The sequence below is a fragment of the Cyprinus carpio genome, chromosome B13 (genome assembly GCF_018340385.1).
Source record: "Cyprinus carpio isolate SPL01 chromosome B13, ASM1834038v1, whole genome shotgun sequence".
In the NCBI taxonomy this organism is placed as follows: domain Eukaryota; kingdom Metazoa; phylum Chordata; class Actinopteri; order Cypriniformes; family Cyprinidae; genus Cyprinus; species Cyprinus carpio.
In genome coordinates this window covers 6,161,484-6,181,265 of record NC_056609.1, presented here as the reverse complement: position 1 = coordinate 6,181,265, position 19,782 = coordinate 6,161,484, and the positions used below count along the sequence as shown (strand labels likewise).

At 38.3% G+C, this 19,782-nt stretch overlaps 1 protein-coding gene across 1 annotated transcript in view; it reads right to left on the bottom strand.

Moving 5' to 3' along the window:
• Positions 1–3,103: 3,103 nt before the first annotated feature.
• Positions 3,104–19,782, bottom strand: part of LOC109048247 (exportin-5-like) — a 48,002-nt gene continuing 31,323 nt past the window's right edge. Inside the window, exons 5-6 of the mRNA XM_042736310.1 lie at positions 16,337–16,445; positions 3,104–3,740 (exon numbers count right to left, since the gene is read on the bottom strand). Coding sequence (XP_042592244.1) covers positions 3,658–3,740; positions 16,337–16,445 — 192 coding nt within the window. The 3' untranslated portion in view covers positions 3,104–3,657. The remainder of the gene's footprint in view (positions 3,741–16,336; positions 16,446–19,782) is intronic.

The following is a 19,782-nucleotide window of genomic DNA, read 5'->3' as shown; positions in this document are numbered from 1 at the left end:
CTTTACAGCATACGTATTTGTAACTATAAGGGAACAATATGCAACATTTGGGGAATAAGGGGGTAATAACCTGTTATAACTAAAGGGTACCTATTCTGAAATTACGTGTATGTGGCTCTGCGATTTTCTGCGTCAGCATAACTTAAAGCTGAACGTACATAGGTAAAAGGAAACAATTGGGGAATAAGGGGGTAATGACTTGGAAAATTTAAAGTATTTACACTGTTAGTATTTCAAACACTGGGTGTAACTATTCTATGTGGTACATGGTATTCATAACCTACTGTGTTAGGCAACAATATTATGATTTATAACAAGTTGCCTTATTGTAACAATAAAATATATGATGCAACATATTTTTACACTACGTACTGGGTAGCCTACTTATTGTATTATTACAACATATATCTTGCATGACATTGATACAAATAGCAAAGTGTAGTATACTAAAGTATAATTTAGTAATTATAGTGAAGTTAAAAACCACCATAATCTTTGTAAAATTTTACCACAGTTTACTAAAGAATATAAACTATAATAAATAAATAATAAAGTAAATAAACTAGTGTTATTTATGTGGGATTTATGGAGATTATTGAACAACTCAGCTGAAAGTATGGGGTAATTATGCGATGAGCTTCTGATATGATTTGGTTTAGAAATTCTCATTTAAAAATTTACCTGATGAAAGAGTATTGCTTATGGTCATCTCAGCAGTGAGTCAGGTCACCAGCATTGTACTGTTGAGGTGCAATACAGTGGAAAAGTAGATTACCTGTTTCCAGCTCCTCCCATGATACATAACAGCATAATACACAACACTTATAATTACTGTATAATTTATGTTTTTTGATAGTTGTAGTGCTTTTGGTGCACCTTGGGTATGTGGTTTGAGGCAAGTTAAATAAAATGTATAACAACCTTTTTCTTAACTACTGTGCAGACATACACCCATGTAATTATTGTGTAAGTATAACATGCTAGGGCTGTAATTTAAAGTGATCCTTTGTTACCCTCTTGTTACGTGTAGTTACTGGATAAGTGTAACATCCGCAGGTTGTAATCTAAAGTGATGCCTTGTTACCCTCTCGTTACGTCTAGTTACTGTGTAAGTGTATCATCCAAGAGCTGTAATTTAAAGTGATCCCTTGTTACCCTCTTGTTACGTGTAGTTACTGTGTAAGTGTAACATCCGCGGGCTGTAATCTAAAGTGATGCCTTATTATCCTCTTGTTACGTAATTACTGTGTAAGTGTAACATCTACGGGCTGTTATCTGAAGTGATGCCTTGTTACCCTCTCATTACGTGTAGTTACTGTGTAAGTGTAACATCCGCGGGCTGTAATCTAAAGTGATGCCTTGTTTACCCTCTCATTACGTGTAGTTACTGAGTAAGTGTAACATCCGCAGGCTGTAATCTAAAGTGATGCCTTATTATCCTCGTTACGTAGTTACTGTGTAAGTGTAACATCCGCGGGCTGTAATCTAAAGTGATGCCTTGTTACCCTCTTGTTACGTCTAGTTACTGTGTAAGTGTAACATCTCCGGGCTGTAACAATTTTTTTTTAATTTATTATTATTTAACAAAATTTTAACAGATCTTGTCCAAGAACTGAATGCAGAAAAAAACTAATTTGCAACCACTTATACAAAATACAAAGAACTGTAAAACACACACACACACACACACAAATCATGTTCAACATTTATTTTTAATAGGCATATTTTTCCTTTCAGCTGTCTGGAGATCTTTTGCATATGCTTGCAAGGTTGTCCCTGCAGTATATGAGGGAGCAGAGAAGTCATCCCCCTCTGATGCAGTTTTCACCTGTGATCACATTAAGACAAAAATGCATTGCAAAGAAAAATATATATATATTAATACATGTCAAGTTTGCATAATGTAAAGAAGTGTTGCACAAAACTTGTATTTAACCAAATATATAAAATAAGGACTTCTGTGAGGACTCTGTCACAACAATGCTTCAAGGAAAATCTGTAAGAGTTGCGAACACTGTGATATGGTAAAGCAATAAATAATAAAATAACAAAGGACTACAAAAGTACACAGGTAACTGGAAAATAAAAACAAGAACTTAACAGTATAACAAAATACTAACTTTGATAGTGTTTCTGTAAACATGTAGATATAAATAACTTTGATACAGCATTTCTGTAAACATGTAATTATAAATAACATTGACAGTGTTTCTGTAAATGTAAATATAAATAACTTTGATACAGTGTTTCTGAAAAAGTGTAAATAAATAACTCTTACAATGTAAAACAACTTTTTTTTCTTTTACATTTTTAAGGATCTTGGTAGGTAGAAATAAAAAAGAAATGGCCAGCCCTACAGTCTTTGTAAATGCGTTGGATCATCCTGTGCGTACACAACAAAATCATACTAGTCCAATTCCGAGATCAGCATTTGATCTTGAACTTGCCAGTAGCAGAAGCATGCTGTTTTTTTTTAGCTCTGGTGTACTATTCTGCAACTTCAGTTAAAGGGTTACTCCACCGCAAAATTAAAATTTTGTCATTAATCGCTTACCCCCATGTCCTTCCAAAGCCGTAAAATCTTGTTTCGTCTTCGTAACACAATTTAATTTTTTTTTGGATGAAAACCAGAAGGCTTGAGACTGTCCCATAGACTGCCAAGTAAGTAACACCCCCAAGGTCCAGGAAAGTATGAAAAGCATTGTCAGAATAGTCCATCTGCCATCAGTGATTCAACCATAATGTTATGAAGCGACGAGAATACTTTTTGTACATGAAGAAGCTGCCTGCGTACTACTCAGATTTGCCAAAATGGTGCTACGCTGATTTGTAGAGACACAGAGAAGAGGAATTGTTGGATAAAGTCAAGTTATTTTTGTTTTCTTTGCATACAAAAAGTATTTACGTCGCATCATAACATCACGGTTGAATCACTGATGGCAGATGCACTATTCTGACGATGCTTTACATACTTTCCTGGACCTTGGCAGAGTTACTTGGCAGTCTATGGGACAGTCTCAAGCCTAACAGTTTTCATCCAAAATATCTTAAATTCTGTTCCGAAGACGAACGAAGCTTTTACGGGTTTGGAACGACATGGGGTAAAGTGAATAATGACAAAATTTTCATTTTGGGACGGAGTATCCCTTTAAGGGCAGTCAACATAACATTTTACATTTGGGCACATAAAATGCTCCATGGAGTAGACAGCATTCCTCCACCACTGCAGATTCCAGTTCAAGTGCTGTCTGGTGAGTACTATTAGTAGATACTTTCAGCAAAGTGTTTAGCAGAGCTCTGCCCCATTTATGGCAAACATGTTTAAATCAGGATGATGTTACTTGTTGCTTTCTAATGGAGTGCTAATCTATCGATGCACTCTGGTCTTTGGTGGCATGCTTAATCGTGTGTGGTGTTACCAGAGTTACAGCAAGTGACTTCATGTGTAGTATTTCATGTTTACTATGTACTATAAGCACACAGATGGGTCAAGGTTGTAACCATCTAGTGGCAGAGGTGGTTGTGGTGGGACATCTTGATGTGGAGTAATGTTACGTGTTGTTGCTGCTGGCTGTTGGTATGACAGAACACTCCCAGCCTGAACTTTACCAAAAGCAGAATCCACCAACGAATCATCACTGGACATCGCCATTGTGGTCAATAAAGGGACAGTGCTGTCAAAGTCCTTATACACCTCTGGCACATGCAGGTCGCTGGTAACACCTTTTTACAAGGTACTCCTGAAATGAAAAAATAGTATTCATTAATACGTTTTTTTACAGGCTCAGTCATCATCATTATCGCATGGAGAAAAAAGTTGCAATGAAAGTGAAGGGGGACTGAAAATCTTTTTGTGTTAAAGATGGTTTTGGAAATGACATGAGGGCGAGTAAATGCCATGACTTTTTTTTGTGAACTGTCCCTTTGTCCACATAGTAAATAATCCTATATTATACTTCTACATTAAGCAAGTAACTGATTGCAGTGTGCACCTTAAAGGGTTAGTTCACCCAAAAATGAAAATTAGCCTGTGTTTTACTCAACCTCAAAGCATCCTAGGTGTATGTGACTTTCTTCTTTCAGATGAATCCAATCGGAGTTATATTAAAATACAGGTCATATGGGTTATTGAAAAATATAAGGTAACTATCCTTCAATGTAAACAGTCTGCAAAGCTGTTAATCAAAAATGTGCATGATAAATAAAGATATTGTCTCTCAAAAGAAAGAGTCGACTCAGAATCGCCTTAATGAGTCGTTATATTTTCGAATCGTCTGCCTGTTACTGGTATACGTCACTGGGTAACACATTAGCAAAATCCCTGCCTACCCACGAAATACGAACACTCTCTGTGTCAAGAAGATGCTGTGTTCCATGATACCATAGCAATACAATTCAAAACTTTTGTTGTGCTTGTCATTTTACCGAGGACTGCTTCTCTAATCTTGCCTTTTATCTTCGTTGGCTTCTGATCAAGTGCTCCTCTTTGTGCCAATCACAACAGGCTTGGCCAGCTGACCAATCAGAGCAGAGTAGGATTTTGGAAGGGAAGGGTTTACAGACATTTCGCTCAGAACCGAATCAAACGAACCATTTCAAAATCATGGACAAATGACTATGTATAAATGTATATTCTGGCGAAATTACAGTGTTTTCTGACCTTAGATGCATTAAACCTGTTGTTATATAGGACGCATAAAAATGGTCCTGGGCCTCCAAGCCTTTCAATGGGATTGTAAACAGTTCAGAAGACGAGAAATAAAGTGCGCGCATCCATAATAAAACGTCCATCACACGGCTCCGGGGGGTGATTAAAGGCCTCCTGTAGCGAATTCATGCATTTTTGTAAAAAATGAAATACCAATGGTCACTTTATTATGAACCAGTGTTTGCCATACCTGTTACTGGAGGTCCACCAACAATGCATGTCTTGGACATCTCACTAATCTGACACACAAGTTTTAGTTATATTAAAGAGCAATGAATTGAATTTAAAACAATGTTATTTGCCACATGAAATGATGTTAGGAAAGCAAGCATTTCATATAATTTATTCTTAAAATTCTTGAAAAATTCATTCACACTTACGGCACCTTGTTCGGGGTTTGTGCCATCTCTGTTTAGTTTCAGTACAGCTGTGCACTGGAGGAACTGCACTGATGCCAAGCTGAGAGTAATGTGCTGTCTGGTACAGTACTGCAACAATGTACAGGAACAGCTACATTGGGACATTATGACAGGTTTGGAGTCCTTTAATGTAATGTATAAAGATATATATATATATAAATATATATATATATATATATATATATAAATATATATATATATATATATATATATATATATATATATATATATATATATATATATATATATATATATATATATATATATATATATATATCACTATAGGGGCTTTTGCTCCGGAATAACCTTTCATAGTTCCTAGAGCTATTGGTGGAAGTACCTGCTTTTTGGCATGTTTGCACCACAGGAACTAGGATTGGTTTTAGTCCATTTGGAAGAACTAAATTAGCTCCTACTTTAGAGTAGGGTGATAAGTGATGTAAGTGTACACTCACTGGCCAATAAAATACGAAACACCAGCTACCCAGCATTTTTAAAAAACCATTTAAAAATACTTACTCCGTGAACATGGAAAACAGAGATAATGTACTCGGTTACTAATGCAACCTCGGTTCCCTGAGATACAGGAACGAGTACTACATCTGTTAAAGATGCTATGGGAAAAGATGCTTTTTTCAATCACGCATGGCCATTGGTGTATTAAGAAACAAACCAATGACTCGACAGTGGAGCTGCATGAGCCTATGGCGACAAAGCCCGCCAGAGCCAACCAGAATGACATCTGGCTATATAAGCGGTCATTAACCACAGTATTCTCAGATTACTTTGACTGAAGTGACAACTAAGTCGTGCGGCTACCCAGAACGGCTAGCAATGCAGTACTCGTTCCCGTATCTTAGGGAACTGAGGTTACAATAGTAACCGAGTATGTTCCCTGTCGATACTACACTCGTACTGCGTCTGCTTAAGACGCTATGGGAACACAGTACAGTCACGCCGTGCTAGGGTAGAGGAATGACTATAAAAGTATTATAACTTCCATAAGCAAGCAATGTCCATAGGGAAGTTAACAATAACCCAAGCTACCCAAGCAGGTCACACCTGGCCTGGTTAATCATTCCAGGGTACTCATGCAACTTCGGCACCCAGGGGGTCGAGAGCTGACAAGTAAACAAATACCAGTGGGCTTGAGCACAATATGGTCAAGAGCTCTCTGTCGTACTTGTTTGGGCAGCACGTGCCTCTTCAAGCAGAAAGGATCCTGGCCTGCAAGGCCGGGACTTCCAGATTGTAAAACCTAGCGAATGTGGACAGCGAGGCCCAGCCGGCCGCCTCACAAATATCTGCAATGGACACACCACTGGACCACGCCCAAGACGAGGCGATGACTCTGGTGGAATGGGCCCATACTCTGATAGGACATTGAAGGCCCAAGGAAGAGTACGCTAGCGTGATAGTGTCTACTATCCATCTAGAGATTATTTGCATGGTGACTGGATGCCCTTTGGTGCGTAAATTCTTAGAGCTCTGACGGGGCAGAGCAGAGATAACTCTCTGTCCTCTTCAGAGGGAGGAAGCGCAGAGAGCGTAATGACCTTTGCTCTGAATGGAGTGGAGAGCACCTTGGGTACGTAACCATGCCTTGGTTTCAGGACAACCTTAGAGTCATTAGGCCGGAATTCCAGGCAAGCAGGGCTAATGGAAAGCGCCTGCAAGTTCCCTATTCACTTTACCGATGGTAGTGACAGGAGCAGGGCAGTCTTCAGCGACAGTGACCAAATGTTGGTAGACTGTAGCGGTTCAAAAGCACAGTGTGCAGATCCCATGAAGGGACAGTTTGGTGGGAGAGGCAGATTCAGCCTCCTGGTGCTCCTCAAGAAGCAGACAACCGTGCTGTTCTGCCCACCGATTGGCCCACAATAGGGGCAGGAGATGCCACTATAGCCGATACATAAACCTTGAGAGAGGATGGGGAGTGTCCCTTATCCAGCAGCTATTGCAGGAATGACAACACCTCTGAAAGATCGGAAGTAGATGGGTCTTTGCCGCAGTTTAGACACCAAGCTGAGAAAATAGACCACTTAACGATGTAGAGGCATCTCGTTGTTGGGGCTCTATCCTCCAATATTGTGCTTAAAACTCAATATGGGAGGCTTGAAGGCTCCTGTCATGCGGCCAGAGATGTAAGGCCCACAGGTCGGGCAGAGGGTGCCATATTGTCCCGTTCGCTTGAGAGAGGAGATCTGGTCTCAATGGAATGGGCCAAGGGACCACTACCAACAGCTGAGTCAGCTCTGATAGCCATAGCTGGTTCTTCCAGAGAGGGGCCACCAGGAGAACGTAAGGATCTGTTTCATTGTAGTCATCCTGAACAGCCTTTTCATTAAGGGCGTGATTCAGGTGTCTGAGCTTGAGGATGGGGGAATGAGGAAGTAGCAGATGTGGAAGCCTAACTCACCCTGAGCTGGAGGAACTGTTTCTACAGCTCCTATCGCCAGCCAATTTATCACCTCTGAGTGCAGGTTGTGTGCGTCTTTGCTCTAAACTGAGGTGGGAACCATGCAGCTGAATTGCAGGGTATTCGAGCGAGTATGGGACCCCACACACAGAAGAGGAAATATGCTCTCCCTGAAAATGCTTGCAAAATATGCTTCGTTAGACTTAATGCTCACATAATAATAGCAGTCAGCCCCTGTGCAAGCTACCTCAGCGTGGACGTGGCCCAGACGTGTCCAATTCGAAGATGTCAGTGATAGTCATTAGTGACAGCATTCTCTTTTAATCTGCCAAAAAAAAAAAAAAAGATCAAACCGCTCATTAGAAGAGGAGTACTGGTGATCTTTTTGTGTAAACACTCCGGCAGATCAAAAATGCTCCACGCATTCTCTCAGATCCACTCATAGCGGACGAGGGGAGGGGTGGAGCCATCTTCACTGAAGAAAGCAAGCCGCGAGCAAAGCAGAGCGAGGCATGAACTCTCGTAAGAGCGGCCTGTCTCAGCAAACGTGGCCCAGGCAAGAGGCGCATTCAAATACTAAGCTGTCAGTGATATTGAATCACTGGTGACAGAGTTCTGCTCCAAACCGCCTAGAACAATTGAGCCACTCGACAATAAGGGGCGCTGATCCTCACATGTAAACACACTGGCAGATCAAAGAGCTGCGTGGAGAGTGATGCAGGTGGGGGCTTTGCTGGCTTTGAATCACTCAAGCCTGATCGCTCATCCCCGCGAGTTCGCTATTTCTACCTCCTAACTGGGAGGAGCGAAACACAAGAGTGGGGGAGGCGGGGCTCAGCGATGCACACACAAATGCGAAGCTGCCAGCATTTTGCTTTGATCTGTGATGGAGGATTAAGCTGCTCAGTATAATGAGGGGTGCTGCTCCTCATGTGTAACACACTGGCAGATCAAGCACGTATGATGTGTGCTGGCATGAAATTGCTCAAGTCTGATCGCTCAACCCGCGAGCTTCCTCCGAGATAACTGGGAGGAGAGAAACATGAGAGCGGGAAGGCGGGAGCGAGTACACAGGCTCTATGTCAGCATGAGATTGCTCAGACCCAGTTGCTTAGCTCCCAGGCTTTGCTGTTTCTCTCTCAGAGGCTCACCGAGAGAGGAGAAATGGTAGAGTGGGGCTGCCTTAAATGAAGAGCGAGCCTCATGCTTTTAGTGAGCATTCTGTCTCAGTGAGCGTGCAGCTAAACTGCCCTTCTGTGGCGGATCAGAGTGCAGCGGGGAGAGCGTGCACAGTATCGGCATGAGATCACTCAGACCCGGTTGCTTATTTCCCTGACTCCGCATTCTACAAACAACAACTCTAACAATCGCCGGATGGTGGCATCTTAACTAGAATTTTGCTCTTTTAGGGCTTACTTGCTAGAAATAAGCTCTTTCAGAATCGCCGGATGGCGGCAAGGGAACAGGACCAGAAGTGCTGCGACTCTGAGGCATGAAGAGAGTGGATCAGCTGAGCAGAGAGGTCTCAATCCAGCTGCGAGGTGTGCCATCGTGGAGCAGGCTTCGGGATCAGCGTCTTCGCTGAAAGAGAAGAAATCTGAGAATCATGTGGCGAATACCCTCTTATATAGCCAGATGTATTTGTCGCCATAGTTTCTTTCATTTCTTTATATACTGCACGAACCAATGGCCGTGCAGTTACATGGCATGATTGAAAAAAGGCTTTTTCCCATAGCGTCTTAAGCAGATGCAGTACGAGTGTAGTATCGACAGGGAACAGCATTTACCTGTTGTCTGCAGTGTTGTGCTCTTTTCTCAGCCTCGATATGCAACATAATTGTCATAGGATATTTAGTCTCTTAGCCCAACTTTTTGCTCTTTCAGTTGCATAAACTGTGCATTTACATTCCATCTCCGTTATTACGAAACCCAAAACACACAAGAAAAACAGCTCTGATCATGGCGTTCTTCAGAAATTAATAAAAATTTAAAATTAGAACATGTATAAACATTATTTAAAAAATATGAACAATAAATCCATCCTTTATTTCTTTAGTTTTGTCTCCACTACTCTCAAACTATGTGGCTTCTCTGTCTCACGCCCTCACGCTGATCTCTCCTGTCAGCTGATCCTTTTCAGAAACTGAAAAATATGACATTTATAGCTTTAAAGGATCATACAGATTGTATTAACATAATGACATTAGTGAAACTATGAAACAAAGGATTTTAAAAAGGTTAAGTAAACAGAACACAAAACACTGTCTATGCAGTCAAAAACAAAGCTAGCTAACATTTGCTTGTTAGCTAAATAGTATAAATCCTGCTATTTTAACAGTGTAAATGTTAAAGCATTTTTTTAGTGATGTGCATCAATCGGAGTGTAAACAGTAAGAGAAGTTGTGGTGGGCAGTGGTGGAGATAACGAATTACAACTATGCACGTTACTGTAATTAATAGTTTTTTCAGGTACTTGTACTTTGAGTATATTTTTAAAGCTGTACTTTTACTTGTACTTAAATACAAATTAAATAAAAAAAAATCTACATGTTACTTTTAAATCATAGTACATTACTGAGTTCTCACTTTTGACAGGACTTCAGTAGCCAGTACCCAGCAAACATTTGGACATTTAATGACCGCTGAAAACATAGACATAAATACCTAGACGCCTCATTGGCCGCACGTCCGCACGTCAACGTCGCTGCCATATTGGAGCGGGCAACTCTCCATAACTCTCACATTGGGACAGAGGAAAACATACCTGACTCGTCGGCAGCATGGGCATCTACAAACCGTCGCACAATAATAAAAACAGATCTCGAGGTATTATTTTTCACAGGTAAGACTCAACAGTTGTTTCTGATTGTTTTTTATTCATTTTTAACATTATGTTGACAGCTTAATTAGCCACCAGTGTCAGACTATTAACAGCTAGCGATATCTACTAGTTAGCTGTGAAAGCTGAGACTTTATAAGAAATCAAAGTTGAAATGAATTCTTATTAAGTTTTAACTTATATTGTAGTTTATATCATAAATAAAATTGTGTTATGAGCACAATATGCACAGTGAGAACTTTGACCAGTGTCAGACTACCAGGATTAGTGATGGAGCAAAAGCATCTCTCTTTAATTTCACTAACGTTATTTATTTACAAAGATTAAGTTTATCATCATTTGATATAAGGATTTCATAGCTTATCATAAAATTGTGAACTGATTATATATATATTTTTACTTTTTAGCCAATTGCAAACAGGACAAGGAAAGCCTTAAGTAAAGCTGAAGAAAGCCTGTTCTCTGCATTTCCAAAAGACAAGGCTATACTTCCACAGCCCAAGGTTGTATTTGTACTAGTTAAAACCCAGAATAGCCCTGAAGGAATGGCCAGAAGGACCCTGGTCATATTCAAACCACTCTCTCTCTCTCCCTGGAATAGACTTCCAGAAGCAATTTTTTTTACCTTTGTAAGAGTAATTTTTATAACAATATCATTTAATATAATTACCTTACTAAATGTTTCTGTCGTTTTTGTCAAATATTTAAATCTAACCAGTTTCTTCAGTCAATCACAATACTATAGACTGCATTTAAAATTATTTACACAGGCTGTTTAATGCTGATCATGTACTGTATGTGTATTTATACAAAAACTGCATAATGTAAATAGCCCAGAAATGAAAAACATGAACTCATTAGTGAGTCCAGCATCAATATCAGGACAGAATAATTGTTTATTATTGCCCTTGATGTTGTAATAATGATTATTAATTTTGATTAATAGAAAGTTTTTTTGAGGGGGAGCATCTCATATTCTGGTCTGTGTAAAGCATAACTATACTTTGACATTTTGTTGTACAACGTAAACTGAACACACTCACCCCCCAAACATTCATATGTATTAACATATATGGAAAAATAAACAACTGTTTAAAAAACAAGGTGTTATCTGCATGGTTGTGTGTAATTTGCATTGTAGCACAAAATGTCAAGCATCGTCAAGTTTACATTATTTTACTCATTAATTAAATACAATATAGGAAAATCTTGAGGGAAGCGGTGGAGAATTAGTGTTTATTAGTCTGGTTTTGTAATCACAACTAAACCACTCTATTCCCAGGGAAAGCTAGAAATGAAAACTGAAAATCTGGAGCTGAGATTGATTCAGAGGATTCTTTTATTTTATATATATATATATATATATATATATATATATATATAATATTCCATATATATATATATATATATATATATATATATATATATATATAGATATACTTAAGGAGCTCATTAATTAAACACAATTTGGAATTCACGTCCACAATTTTTTGTGCTGTGTCATTGGTTGTGTCCTAATTTGTTTAATAATTATTACACAAATACTATTATAAAACTGTACATTTTACATTTTAGTGTTTCACCTTTTGATTTGTATTCGTTGGTTGTATTCAATTTTCTCAATGATGGTAAATTATTAGTGTTTAAAGATGTATTATTTCGATATTTTTCCAGTATTTCAAAGATAATGAGCTGTGCTCTGACCATAAAAAGAGGTTCTGACCTGAAGCACAAAAAAAAAGCTAAAATGTTGGGGCTGAATCAAATTACATTACATGTATATGTCACAGTTATATTTCATTTACATTAGAATTGTAAACCAAAAAATCAACAAGTGAGATTAAGTGTGAGCTTTCACAGTTTCTTACGAAAATTAATAATTTTCCAAACCTAACTAAATAACTGGAGGCAAAGTTATTTTTAGCTGCATGTAGATCACAAACCTCTGAAATCGGTTGATAAATGTAATCTTTATCGAGTTTTTGTCGAGAAAAACCGCAGCTCCCCCGTTTACTTCCATTTATTTTTAAGGCAGTCTTGCCCTCACAAACATGGCGGACGCGTTGACGTATCGCAGCAACGGCTCAAATCGGCCAATGAGGCGTCTAGGTATTTATATGTCTATGAATGGAACCATGTCAGATATTTCAGTATCGGTATCAAAATATAGATATTTATGATAACACTACCACGTTTGTTTCAGGGCTTGAAAACAAAATAATAATAATAAAAAAATTCAGTTGGTTCACTCCGAGTAGAATCGATATTTTAACGTTTCTGCATGCGTTCCTCTGATATTATTACCGTTTTGAACCGGTTCGGGTGAAAGAAATACCGGTTAATAACTTTTTTATTATTATTATTATTCTTTGCCTATAATTTGCCTAATAATAATAATAATAATAATAATAATAATAAAGTACAGCGTTTTTTTACTCAAATAGAAAAGGGAAAAAAAGAGATCTGGTAACGTTAGCCAATAATCCACAGCCAATGCATCATCTTTTCTAGATTTTGGCCAAATGTAGGCTACTAAAAGAAAAAAAAAAAGAAAAATTCTATCAACACTTTAAAGACATCAAAGTATTTTTAATGATAATTTAAAATGTTTGCCGCATTGTTTTTTTTTTTTTTTAAACACTTGTATAAGATTGGGTTTTGAGAGTGGAAAAAACCCCGAAAAAAACCCCCCTTAAGTCGCGGCTCACTTTGCATTTTATTAGCCCTATTACTTTCCGAAATAATGAGGGCTAGGCTTAAGCAAAATGTTTACAAACATTATAAAAACAGTTATTGGTTTCTCTCCAACTGATGCCTACCTCTCTCATTCGGCATGAATCCAAATGTTTCCGACGTAAGTGAAATGACGTATCTGGATGCTAAAATATAATTTATTATATAGTGTTTGTACTTTCATCGACATAAAACATCATCCTTCACATCGGATATATCAGCACAGTGAGGCGCGGTCACGATGAACGCAACATATTTTGTACAACGGAGCAGTGCAACTTTTTATTTGTTTCTTCAATATAGCAAAATTATGTTGTGTGTGCGCGTAAGGCGTCAGCGCGATGGTCATACCAACGCTGCTGGTTTTACAGAAGCAAGACATTATTCAAAGCTGTCAAGCTTTTGCGAAATAAAGAAAAATACTCTCTGCTGTTTCGTTTTCCTTTCCAAAAACTTTGGAACGTGTCACAATGAACCGTAATTTAGCACATTTTTTCTTTCGTTTCGTAAATGTCAATATGATTTAAGATTGAGATTTTTGTAATGGTGATTGATCAATATTTATATGTAAATAAAAGCCTAAATAAAAGCTTGAAATAATGAGTGTCTTGAAAAAATGGATGGACAAAAAAAATATTAAAATATCTACAGTATATGGCAGAATACAGTATGTGGTAGTTTTGCCAATGGTATTGAAAATGATTGTTCATCATGAAATCAAAAAGAACCCTACTTGCTTTTTTAGTGCACAGTACTAGACTTGTGGCGAACAATTGAACCATGCAAGTCAATACACTGGAAAAAAAAATTGACTGCCGTCGCTTCCACTCTGGAATGGTGTTCTTGCTCTGATGAAGTCAGTTTGATCAGGTTTGGGAGAATCCTCTTGTTAAGTCATGACGTAAGGACTGCTGTTTCCAGGTCCAAGCCTCTACTCATTTCACTTGAGAATACAATCTCAGCAGCCATTTATGAGCAGTATTTAATGAATATTAAATATTTAAGCTAAGCATTTAAAAATTTGCTGTGCACACTACAGGCTCCGTGCTCACAGTGTCTCAGACATTAATATTTTAGCTGAATCACTGTCAGGCCATCTGGGATTTCAGTATGGAGATAAAGGTTAGGGTTATAATTTTTCAGTATTACATGACATCATGTATATGCACAGTTTGTTGTATTTTGGGGGGCGTCTGGCAGAGTGTTAGGACCCAGAGGCGGTGAAGCATGGTCAGACATAAGCAGATATTCTTAAATGGGTCCTATTATGCTTTTTCACTTTTTGAATTTTAGTCAGTGTGTATGTTTGGGCATAAAGAAGATCTACAAAGTTACAAATCTCAAAGTCCACTCCAATGGGAAATATTTTTGAGAGGAGTACTTTGTACTTTTACTTAAGTACTGTTTTGTCTGATTAGTTCCTTAGTCCCTTGTTAGCCTAAACCCATGTCTGTTCAGTCTGTGTTTGTCGGGTCTACCAGTTACATACGTGTCTTCCTCCTGTGTTCCATGTTGGATTTACCCCTGAGTTGGATTAATAAAGACTCTCTCGATTACTCTTTGTGGGGAAGTCGTGGCCTAGTGGTTAGGGAGTTTGACTCCTAACCCTAAGGTTGTGGGTTCGAGTCTCAGGCCGGCAATAACACGACTGAGGTGCCCTTGAGCAAGGCACCGAACCCCCAACTGCTCCCCGGGCGTCGCAGCATAAATGGCTGCCCACTGCTCCAGGTGTGTGTTCACGGTGTGTGTGTGTTCACTGCTGTGTGCGCGCACTTTGGATGGGTTAAATGCAGAACATAAATTCTGAGTATGGGTCACCATACTTTGCTGTATGTCACATCACTTTCACTTTCCTCTCGACTTCGTGTTCCTTCCGGCAGCGGATTTTATAGACTGGGAAACTGAACTGGAGGATGAACTGCCCCATCTCCTCTCTCCGACGTCTCCGCTGGTCCCGTCCAGCCCTCCTTCGCCCTTGGTTTCCTCGTCCAGGGGGCTTCCAATTCTCCAGTGCCTGTTCCCGAGTTAAGCCCAGGATGGGCTACTGTTCCCGAGTTCAGCCCAGGATGGGCTCCTGTTCCCCAGTTAAGCCCAGGAAGGGCTCCTGTTCCCCAGTTAAGTCAGGGCTCTGGCTAGGCCATTCAAGAACAGTGATGGAGTTGTTGTGAAGCCACTCCTTCATTATTTTAGCTGTATGCTAAGGGTCATTTTCTTGTTGAAAGGTGAACCTTCGGCCCAGTCTGAGGTCCTGAGCACTCTGGAGAAGGTTTTCATCCAGGATATATATATATATATATATATATATATATATATATATATATATACGCAACATATTATTCATAAACCCCAATATGTGGTTTATAGATCAGGCTTGTCTGAACGGTGCAAATGTGTTTTGTATTACATAAATGAATCAAATTATGAAGAACAATGGATTGGAATAGTTTTCATTTTATATTACATAACACTATAAGCTTTCTTTTTGTTAGGCTTGTTTTTTAAAATAAAGTCAAAAAGTGTTGGGGAGATGTTCCACCTGCAAATTACACATACACATATACATACACACAGGCTTGTCATAGTAAGCAAATAATTTATGCAGTCAATACTCCTTCACTTCTGGCAAATTACAATATTCTTTACATTTCAGAATTTAAGAAAAAGTCCATAAAATCAGTGTAATCTGTCCAAGTACACATTTATTTAAAATTGCAGTGTATAAATCACAACACTTTTTACACAATCTGTACACAGACATGTCAAATGGCAATTAGTGTTGAATGTGTTATTTATTTAAAAATTGGCCATTGCATCATAATGGAATGTAGTGCTGGATCAGATAAGATATGGTACTGTAATTAACAAGACTTCTCATTTAACTTTTTCAAAGGTATTTGGTTTTATTTTTCAATTGTTTTTTTTTGTTTTTTCAATGAGGTGCTCTTACAGCAATTTTTTGTTATTCATTAACTGATAATGATACAGATGTTACCTAAAAACCATACAAAAGAAGAGAAAAAAAAATGTACATCCAAATAACATTAAACACAAAAGTCCTTGTCTTCTTTCTTTTTAATAAACCATTCATGCCCCAAAAAGCCTGTTCAGATGGATACTGTACGACACAGAGGAGTTTCAATGGCAATGAAGTGAGGGTATTGTGAAACTGTGATTCTCTCAGCAATTGTCATGGTCAGAAGAGAATAGGGTAATCAGACCTGCAGTATCAGTGTTCTCCAGCATATCTCTCGTAGGCTTTGGCTTCTTAAATAGAGATGGAAGGTTTCGGATATGTACTTCCTTCTTAAACTGCTGTCCAAGGGGTTTCTATTAGTACACACACAAACACACACACACACACACACACAAACATTTCAATCAAATAAAATAGCATACAGTTAATCAGACATTACTTCATTATAGCAGACCAGAAAATTACTGCACACATTACACGAAGAATCTGCGACTAATTTTACAATGTAAAAAAAAATATTAATAATAGCAGCCACATTCTGTATCGGAGAGTGTATGAGTCTTAAATCGTTCTCTCTGGAGAGTCTGTCGATATTGAAGTTTATGCCAGTATATGTGCTGAGAACGCAAAAGTACATTGTTGCGAAAGGCATCAAGGTCTTTACAAGTGCAATTTGCAGTAAGGGTAAAAATCATTGTGAGGCAGGTGCCACAAAACCTGCCACCCGGAGGAAGCTCCCAATCCGAGATGCATGTGAACAAACTGACGATGCAATCCGGGTCTCCTTCAATTATTTTTTTCTATTCTTCTATCAGTTTGACACAATATACAGTAGGTGGCCAACCAGAGTGTGCTTTCTACCGCCGCGAGAGCTGCCGCCACCGCGTCTGCAAAGTGCATTTGCAGCTTTTGACCGCTGAGTGGCACTTTAACCACAAGTTATCAAACAAACGCATCAAAGCACATTTTCGAAAATAGTCAGCTTTGCCTGGCTGATGTGTTACATTTGATGGCTGCAATCAGAGGAAAATGAAAGAAAAACACTGTAGTTAAAATATTTAATATTCACAGATGATACCTTAGTAGCCTACTAATGTTCATTTCTTAGAACGAATACAACAGAATAAAACACGCACATACTTTGTTATTCATTACCTGTCATTTATCTTGACAGATAACTACTTGGGGAAAAGATATCTGCCTGTACACTGATTAAAAAATTGTTGCCTGTTTTATAAATTATTCCCATTATTTTAGTAAAATGTGAGGCACTGAATAATTTTACTCCCGTTATTTAGGCCAAACTAAAACAAGAAATTAATAAATTAAACCTGGCCACGATTTAGCTAAATCATTGAAACTGAAAAGAATGGATGAATTAATAAAATCAACCGTTAGATCATTTTAAAACGTCAAATAGCCTTTAATTTACAGGTTATAACTGCATCTGTCTGGGTTGTAGACTTGTGAAGATTTATTTTTAATGCAGATTCCATACAGTAACCTAAAAGAAATGTGCTCTTTTACTATTCATATTCAAGCGTTTCTGCGGAAAATTATTGATGCGCATGCATGACAGGGAGGCGCCCTCGCAATCTTTCCCCTCCCCCCTTTTTTCCTGATAATGAAATAACTTAAAACTGGGGTGCCTTTACATACATGAGAAATATATCTACAGAAATCTTGAAATGTCTTCTTTTAAACTAACCAATTCAAAACGAAAGCAAATACTCCCTGATTATGTGCATCCTGTGTAGATGAGAGTCAGCACCGTCAATTTCATCTTGCAGTTGACAAGAAAAGTTTAGTTTATTAATAAATAATTAAAATATCTCCTTTTTCACAATTATTAGGCTACTTCTGCCTGTGCTTTGTGGCAAACTTAATGCGTGTGCTTGAGCGCGGAATATAGCTAGGGCTCATTATTTATTAGACTGTGTTAATTTAATATAAACGTGCGATTAGATGAATAATGACAAATGAAACGACTACTAGTAACTAGAAAAATCTTACATGGGGGGCAGACCTATTAAATACCCTCTAGACATCTCTTATAAAGTTTTTAAAGCATTTTATACGCTTTTGTATAAATTCTGCTTTCAGAACAGTCCGTAACTAAAAGATGCCTTAACACTGATTTTTTCCTCTGAAACACAAAAACGAAATAAAATCGATATTTTATGTTTTGAGAATGGTCAACCCTTCTCCATTCTGCAGATATTGTTTTACATTTGAATATTAGATATTTTTACATTTGTATTGCCAAAACAACTGCAGAGTTGCCCCGTACAATTAAAACTGAAAATAGTACAAAGCAGAATAGGCTATACATTAAGAACAAAAGTCTTTGTCTCTTTGGTAGATGCGTGTCTCTTTTGCCAGTTTCTTTGTCTCTCTCTCAGAAGCGCCTCATCTCTCCAGAGATTAAACAAAAACATATTATATTGTATGTAATAATCTTTAGGCCTATGCAGTTGCAAAAATTGCAAAAGCCAAACCCAACGAGGCATGAAAACACTATCTAAACCTGCTCTGCAAGTTTGAAACCCTCATAAGACACTGTCCATACGAAAGAGAAAGAAATTCACACCTTTATTTTTCAACCCCCACAAGCTACCCCAAACCCATCCAGCTGGACTGAATTCAGCCGCTACTGGTTATAGTGTAAAATGGACACGCTCCATCTATACAAAAATAAAAAACAAAATTGGTGTAACAAACCAGCGAACTGCCGAACTCAACTTAACTTTTATAAAGCACTTTCAACACCACAAGTGGAACCAAAGTGCTGTACAGAAAGTATAAAAGAGAAACATAAAAAACAAAACAGACATATAACATACACACTTACAAAGCATTGTCAAAAGCTAAAGAAAACACATAAGTTTTAAGCGCACTCTGAAAAACACCCAATGGAAGGACAAGTTTTTACAGACAGAGGAAGGTCATTCCACAGCCTAGGAGCTGCAACAGAAAACGCCCGATCACCTTTAAATTCGTAAATGCGTTCGTGGAACCACAAGAAGCAACTGATCATTTGAGCGCAGAGATCTGCTGGATTGACAGCGGCTGATTAAATCAGTAACATACTCAGGGGCTAGACCATGCAGAGACTTAAAATGTACAACAGTGCTTTGGTATTGAATTCTGTATCGCATGGGTAACCAATGTAGTTTAATTAAAACCGGAGTAATGTGTTCTCTCTTCTTAGTAATCGTTAAAAGTCTGGCAGCTGAGTTCTGAACTAGCTGCAAACGGGAGAGAGAAGCCTGACTCACACCCAGATACAATACATTACAATAATCCAAACGTGAAGACACAAAGGCGTGAACAACCTTCTCCATATCATTAAAAGTAAGAATAGATTTCAATTTAGATATTGATCTAAGATGGAAGAAACTATTCTTAACAACAGCATTGATTTGCTGCTCAAATTTAAGCTCAGAGTCAAAAATGACACAAACACATTTGTATTAAACATTTAATATATTATTTTATTAGTAGGCATTTAAGGAAGGCTTTAAGACCAAGCGGAATCCTCTGCCAGCTGCTCCTGCTTCACAGTGCGCGCGACTCTCTCTAACCGTTCACTGTCAGCGTTCTGATTTTACAAAATCAGTTTGAGGCGAATGCAACTTATTTATCTTAAGCCCAGCATTTAGCAAGGCAGGAAACATAATGTCTACCTGA